Raw genomic sequence first — 7920 nt, 5'->3', positions numbered from 1 at the left:
GTGTGGACGTAAAGTTAAATCTACTCTGAAGGAGAAGTTCCAGCGTGTGTTTGAGGGGATTGCTAAAGCAGGAAACTCAACCCTTCTGAATGAGATCTACACAGAGCTCTACATCACAGAGGGAGGGACTGCAGAGGTCAATGATGAACATGAGGTCAGACAGATTGAAACAGCATCCAGGAAACCACACAGACCAGAAACAAGCATCAGACAAGAAGACCTCTTTAAAGCCTCACCTGGAAGACATGGACCAATCAGAAGAGTGATGACAAAGGGAGTGGCTGGCATTGGGAAAACAGTCTTAACACAGAAGTTCACTCTGGACTGGGCTGAAGACAAAGCCAACCAGGACATCCTCTTCATATTTCCATTGACTTTCAGAGAGCTGAATGTGGTGAAAGAGAGAAAGTTCAGCTTGGTGGAACTTGTTCATCACTTCTTTACTGAAACCAAAGAAGCAGGAATCTGCAGCTTTGAAGAGTTCCAGGTTGTGTTCATCTTTGACGGTCTGGATGAGTGTCGACTTCCTCTGGGCTTCCACAACACTGAGATCCTGACTGATGTTACAGAGTCCACCTCAGTGGATGTGCTGCTGACAAACCTCATCAGGGGGAAACTGCTTCCCTCTGCTCGCCTCTGGATAACCACACGACCTGCAGCAGCCAATCAGATCCCTCCTTACTGTGTTGACATGGTGACAGAGGTCAGAGGGTTCAGTGACCCCCAGAAGGAGGAGTACTTCAGGAAGAGATTCAGAGATGAGGAGCAGGCCAGCAGGATCATCTCCCACATCAAGACATCACGAAGCCTCCACATCATGTGTCACATCCCAGTCTTCTGCTGGATCACTGCTACAGTTCTGGAGGATGTGTTGGAAACCAGAGAGGGAGGAGAGCTGCCCAAGACCCTGACTGAGATGTACATCCACTTCCTGGTGGTCAGCTCTGGGCTTCATCTTACTGTCATCAGAAGAAGATCTGGACGTGTTTGACCTGAAGAAATACTCTGCTTCAGAGGAGGCTCTTCTGAGGCTGCTGCCAGTGGTCAAAGCCTCCAACAAAGCTCTGTAGGTGGATTTAGGAACTATTTGAAACATGATTCATTTAGTAAATGACAAATAAAACATTTGATGTTGATTCTTCTTCAGGCTGAGCAGTTGTAACCTCTCAGAGAGAAGCTGTGAAGCTCTGTCCTCAGTTCTCAGCTCCCAGTCCTCCAGTCTGAGAGAGCTGGACCTGAGTAACAACAACCTGCAGGATTCAGGAGTGAAGCTGCTGTCTGCTGGACTGGAGCGTCCTCACTGTAAACTGGAAACTCTCAGGTCAGGATACAGCTGGTTGTTGATCAGTTAAATCCTGATTTAGGTTCATGTTGGTGCAGAAGTTCAACATCTGGAGGATTTTCCTTCTTCTTCTTGAGTTTCTGATATTTTTCTATCTCCAGTCTGTCAGGTTGTCTGATCACAGAGGAAGGCTGTTCTTCTCTGGCCTCAGCTCTGAGCTCCAACCCCTCCCATCTGAGAGAGCTGGACCTGAGCTACAACCATCCAGGAGACAAGGGAGTGAAGCTGCTGTCTGCTGGACTGGAGGATCCACTCTGGAGACTGGACACTCTCAGGTATGGACAGATAACAGGAGCTCACACAGTGTGGGTTTGACTAGTGCTTTTATTTCTCTCTTTTTAGACAAGATCTGAGTTTGGAAACACAATATAACAAAACAGATTATGTTATACTAAAAGAAAACAATTATATTTAATTACTTGTTACCTAAAAGAGAAAAAACTAATTTTTCAAAAAAAGTGAAGTTAATTTTATGTCATTAGACCCTCCATCTTGAACATGTGTGAATGTTGGTCAAACAGTTTGAATCACATGCAGAGACTATTTCACATGAGTAAGGACATCAATAAAAATAGATTAGATCAGTGAAGTCTCTGTTCTCTTATTTATAGATTTTATTATCTACTTCTTCTCGTCTTTTCCTCTCAGACAGTAAAACACCAGAGACAGTCTACACTGATGAGTTTCAGTCTGTTTCTGTGTCTCACTGATAAACTGATGAACTCTGCTTCATGTTGAACAGCAGTTAGGACTCATGTTGGATAGAAAATCATTCTGACTGTGTTTCTTCCTCCAGGATGGACCATGGTGGAGAGCAGAGGTTAAAACCTGGTCTGAGGAAGTGTAAGTTTGACTAATGATGATAAAACATCAAAGTGTCAGTTTGTGTTTCAGTCCAAAGCTGATAGTTGTGGTATTTATTCATTCAAACATCACTGACAAGAGAATCCTGACTAAAAGTATCATCATTAAACTTTCTATTAATGAACAACAGATCAGTGAGGAAAGAAAGAAGAAATCCATCAGATGTGTCAGATGATAAACTGCAGCTGTGTTGTGTCTTTTTCTCTCCATCAGATTTCTGTCAACTTGAAGTGGACACAAACTCAGTCAACACAAACCTCAAACTGTCTGACAACAACAGGAAGGTGACATGTGTGATAGAGGAGCAGCCATATCCTGATCATCCAGACAGATTTGACTTCTCTCAGCTGCTGTGTAGAAATGTTCTGACTGGTCGCTGTTACTGGGAGGTTGAGTGGAGAGGAGATGTTTATATATCAGTGAGTTACAGAGGAATCAGAAGGAGAGGAGACATGAAGGACAACTGGTTTGGAGGAAATGATCAGTCCTGGAGTCTGAGCTGCTCTGATCGTCATGGTTACTCTGTCTATCACAATAACAGAGAAACATCCATCTCCTCCTCCTCTGTCTCTAACAGAGTATCAGTGTATGTGGACTGTCCTGCTGGAACTCTGTCCTTCTACAGAGTCTCCTCTGACAAACTGATCCACCTCTACACCTTCAACACCACATTCACTCAACCTCTCTGTCCTGGATTTACAGTCTGGTCACCATCTGGTTCCTCAGTGTCTCTGTGTTCTCTGGAGGAAGGAGAGTCTTTGAAGTGACAGCAGCTTCAACTCTGAGCTTTAAATGTTGATGGTGGATGATGTTTCTCTTTGGTTTACAGTTGAATCACTGATTGTGATTTGATGTCAGAATATGTTTGGTCTTAGAAGTAGTGAAATGATCTCCTAACCACTGAACTCCTGGAAGAAATGGACTGACTTTGATGATGACTTCTATCTGGATCAAGGAACTTAAATGATGGAGGGGGCACATAGGACCACACACTTAATCAGATATGATAATCTGCCATGTTAAATATATTTGTTTACAAAGGGCTCATGAAAATAAAACATACAAATCACATCCACCTCAAGGATGTCAGAAAGCTGAACAGTAGACCAACATTAACTGCAAGAACTCATTTGTTCATTTTTACACTCATAAAGAGTTTAACATTCTCCCTGTATACTCACTCTACCTCACCACTTCCAGCAGTGGCCCTACTGGTTCTCATTTAATGAGAAACTTGTGGCTTTGCCTGCTGGTTGACATCCAATCTGCATCAGATTAAAAAGTGTGTCACCCATGAGCCTGGCCTGTTTCTCTGTTTTACTTGATGTGCTTCATTGTGCTTCACCAATGACAGCTGGGATAGACTGGAGACCTGTCCAGGGTGGACCCCCCCTCTAGACCAATGACAGCTGGGATAGACTGGAGACCTGTGCAGGGTGGACCCCCCCTCTAGACCAATGACAGCTGGGATAGACTGGAGACCTGTCCAGGGTGGACCCCCCCTCTAGACCAATGACAGCTGGGATAGACTGGAGACCTGTCCAGGGTGGACCCCCCCTCTAGACCAATGACAGCTGGGATAGACTGGAGACCTGTCCAGGGTGGACCCCCCCTCTAGACCAATGACAGCTGGGATAGACTGGAGACCTGTCCAAGGTGGACCCTCCCTCTAGACCACTGACAGCTGGGATAGGCTCCAGACCCCATGACCCTTCACAGGACAAGAGGTTACAGATGATGAATGAATGAATGAATGAATGTATGGTGTCAAAATGGCTATGAATGTCTTTGTAACCAAAATGATTTTGTTGTTATGTTTTATTTGTTTAGTTTTTTTCAGTTAGGCCTTTTGTTTGATGGGTTCAACTTGGAGAAGTGTCAGTCAGGTCTAGTGTGGTTATATTGCTTTCTTTTATTTGGTACAACCACATGGACCAGTCCTTCCCTACTGTTTGTGTTAAGACTTCTCAGTTACATTTTGGTCTGTCGCTAAATTCCCCTGTATCCAAATGACAAAATGATCAGTGTCCCACGAATAACATTACCATTTATGGAAATGTTGGAGTCTAATGTCAGGAACCTTCATAGATGACTAAACTAATGAGGGAAGAGCACACAAGGAGAAACATATCAACCAACCAATCAAAGGGGTGGGAAACACAGGAAGTAAAACAAGACAAGTCACACCAAAGAAGAAGCTTATAAAACAAAAACAGGAAACACAAGAAACACCAAAGAGGGGGACAGAAAAAAGTCCATACCATGAAACTGTTGTTGGAATAAAATGTGAATGATTTCTGAGTGTTACTCAACTGTTGTAATATGTACAAATAAAGAATATATTGAAAGTAAGCAGAGAAGTTTTCATTACTTATGTCCTTTACTTTGAGTATTTATTTCCAGCTTTTACTAATGTTATATCAGTTGTATATGTATAAACAGTACTGCAGTACTGAAAGTCTTTCTTTAATAAAGAGACTAATGTGTTGAAGTAATATTTTTCACCTCCATGTTTCTTTATGTGTCTGGTCAGTTTCCTCTCAATGGCGAAATCTCCTCTGTAGTCCAGACCAAGGTTATAATAGTTTTGGATTTTTCATTTTAGTTTAGTTTTTATTTCGTTTTATACCTTTTTCCCTCCAATTCAGTTAGTTTTAATTAGTTTTTAGTGTGGGTTTGCTAGTTTTTATTAGTTTTATATTTCCAAAAATGCTTAGTTTTAGTTTAGTTTTTATTAGTTTTATTATTAGTTTTAGTTTTTTCATGCTTTGGGTTATTTGTCAGGTGCAGGATTCAAAAAGGTCAGGGTGAGTATTGTATAATAAAATTCAACAAAAGATACATTTTTAAAAAAAGAGGGTGAGTTAATAATGACTGACTTTTTATGTTTGGGTGAACTATTCTTTTAATCCAGGGGTGCTCACACTTTTTTGGCTTGCGAGCTACTTTTACAGTGACCAAGTCAAAGTGATATATATATATATATATATATCCTAAGACATATTAATTGTTCATACAGTGTTAAAAGCTCTATCCATCTCTGTTTTTATTTTTATCAAGAAAAATTGGTGCACTGCACCTTTAGAACAATAGCGCTGTCTCTTTAATTAGCCACCTTGTGCGAGCTTCTTAAACGGACTTTGAATGAGATTCGTGGAGTTTCTCCCCTTGAGAATCAAGACACATGTTTTGTCACAGTCTGTTTCCACTACAAGACACTTGCTTTTATCTTTCTTGTCGTCATATAAAAATTCTGTCGTAAAACTGCCAGAGCAGAATAAATCGATCATAAGAATCCAACCAGTTGAGGCTTATAATTAAACGGACAGAGACGAAAACGAAGGGAATTATATCTATAATTTCAGTTCATTTTAGTTCGTTTTCAAAATACGCAATACAGTTTCAGTTAGTTTTCGTTTATTTCTTTTAATTTTAATTTTTATTTATTTCAGTTGACAAACTTGTTTTTTCAGTTTTAGTTTTCGTTATTTCATCGTTTTCGTTAACTATGATAACCTTGGTCCAGACATCATCACTGTTTATCTGGTTGCACTGCCTTAAAGATCTTCAGTAATTTATCGTTTATAATCATGTGTCTGATCTCCACACAGTGGTTATGTAACCCAGCGTTAGAGCAGTGGATCTCTGAGATTTCGCCGTCCTAAAGTCTGAAAGTTCACGCTTCAATGGCATCATTCTCCTCCCACTGCCCCAAACACACTCAGCCTCTCCTTCATTCCTTCTCTATAGAAAGCAGAGATTTCATCGAGGCTGAGGGAGGAGAGAAGTCACTGGAGAGACTGGGAGTTCATCAGATAATCAGAGTCTTTATTAAAGTGTATTAAAGCAGTCAGAGTTGATTATTGGAGATGTACTCACAGTACTGGAACACAGCCCGAAGACACAGACCAGACTCCAGGAGATTCACAGTGAGTATCACACACTTTATTATCATCACGTCTAATCTGTTCATATAAACAGCTAGTAACTTTCAAAGTTAAAACCTCATTGTAGATGTAAGATACACTGCAGAGGAGGAGGAAACATTCAGCTCTGGATTCTGGTGTTTCAGTGGTTCTTGGTTGAAACCTTTAGCCTAAGCCTTGTCCTTCATTTTGCTGTAATGTCTGTCATCGTTGTTAAGTAGTTCATCCTCATGTTCATTCACCCTTGGCAGGTTCAGGTAGCTGAGCTAGTCTAGGTGAGCCAGGCAGAGTGAGGGATCAATGGAGCAGAAGGTCTAGAACCAAAGGCTGAGACATGGAAGGTGACCAGAGACAAACAGCATCCAGACAGAACAGTGAAGGTGAAATGGTTGGCTCTCCTACTGACTTCAACATTCTGCCAACCACACATACAACCACACAAAACCTGCACTGGAACAACAGGGATGTCTGCCTATGCAGGACAAGTCTTAGTGCCACTGAAAGCCACACCTCCTTCTGATGAATGCATGAATACCTTTCCAGCAAAGTGGGAGATTCGGGAGTTAGAGGTAGAATTAGGGAAGAGGCTAGCTGACTCAGTGGTAGGAGCTGGATGGGGGCCATCAGGTTAATAGCTAGCAGGCTAATGGCTAGTTGACAGTGGCTGGTGGAAACCAACAAACCTAGGTGTTGGATTAGTTGTGGGAGTAGCTCTGGAACCTTGGAGGCCTAGCTGCCACTAGGTACCACATGAGAGCCATTACATTAAGACACAACAGATTTGGCAGTTCTAATCTTTTAGGGATCCTCTGGAACATTACATCTGTTGGGTTCATTTTCTGGCCAGAACATAAGGCAGGTGAACCCAAATGAAGAAACAGGTTTAGGATGTAAAACAGGTCAACGGAGTGTTGATGTAGTCAGCTAGAACCTTTAGAACATGAGGAGGTAGCTGAAGATCTCCGGTCATGGAAGTGACTGGTTGGTAAACAAATAAATAAATAAATAAATAGGTAAGGCCGAGTCTCGGGCTGGTAGCTGAGGGGATCCAGGCAGAAAGAGGGAGCTGGGAACTGAGCTGAACTTCAAAGGAAGTCCAGGGACAAAGACTGATGCCTCCAAGGCAACTACAGACACAGGAGACCAAAATGAAAGGACAGAACTGAAGACAGGTTGGTCTTTTACTGTCTAGATGACCTTGGGCTACCCCCTCTCCCCAGTGGGCTGTAAACTGTCAACCAAAGAGCCCAGAGGGTAAGAGCCTTGCTATCCAAAGAAAACTGATGGGCTGGGGCTTGATGTTGAAGGAACGTTGAGGGACTTGATAACAGGTGAGATGGAACACCAGGATTGTTAATGGTTTGCTCTTCAATTGGAAAGCTGAGCTGCAGCTGCAGGTGATGAATTAAAATCATTAATCATCAAAAAACTGTGATCCAACTGGAAGTTATTTTGTTCAAATGTTTCTCCCCCATAGTTCAGACTAGCCAAGCAGCCCTCAGTTAGCTAGTTACTATTATTATTAATCTCATTTTATTCTCTTACCACTGTCTTCCTTTCCTTTTCTCTTTCTCCCATCACTGCTATAGCTGCTATAACTTCATTTTATTTTGAATTGTTGCTATACTGAGCAACTTTAAAGAGTCATGAACTGGACTGAGTGCAGTGTTGTGTCAGGTGGGGGGCCTTAGGGAGGTTTCCTATTCTTACTGAAAAGTGGAAAGTTGTGAGTTTTAATGAAAAGTCAGCAGAACTGAGGCCGACTTGTCAAACTTCTGTCAGATGAGC

At 41.9% G+C, this 7920-nt stretch overlaps 2 protein-coding genes across 2 annotated transcripts in view; both read left to right on the top strand.

Moving 5' to 3' along the window:
• Nucleotides 1-916: 916 nt before the first annotated feature.
• LOC311509728 (butyrophilin subfamily 1 member A1-like) lies at nucleotides 917-4633 on the top strand (the record flags this gene model as incomplete). Its single annotated transcript, XM_084575151.1, has 5 exons — nucleotides 917-1066; nucleotides 1148-1321; nucleotides 1444-1617; nucleotides 2139-2185; nucleotides 2420-4633. Coding segments are annotated over 5 exons (1099 nt in total), but the record flags the coding sequence as incomplete, so codon positions are not given.
• A 1133-nt stretch (nucleotides 4634-5766) lies between these two features.
• The window catches only part of LOC311509729 (kinesin-like protein KIF26A), a 39590-nt gene continuing 37436 nt past the window's right edge, over nucleotides 5767-7920 (top strand). Inside the window, exon 1 of the mRNA XM_084575152.1 lies at nucleotides 5767-6135. Within this exon, the coding sequence (XP_084431278.1) occupies nucleotides 6076-6135 (60 nt within the window). The 5' untranslated portion in view covers nucleotides 5767-6075. The remainder of the gene's footprint in view (nucleotides 6136-7920) is intronic.

The sequence above is a fragment of the Chelon labrosus genome (assembly GCF_963514085.1).
Source record: "Chelon labrosus genome assembly, contig: SCAFFOLD_133, whole genome shotgun sequence".
Lineage (NCBI taxonomy): Eukaryota > Metazoa > Chordata > Actinopteri > Mugiliformes > Mugilidae > Chelon > Chelon labrosus.
The sequence above is the reverse complement of the archived record's forward strand: the minus strand, read 5'-3'. Positions and strand labels throughout refer to the sequence as shown.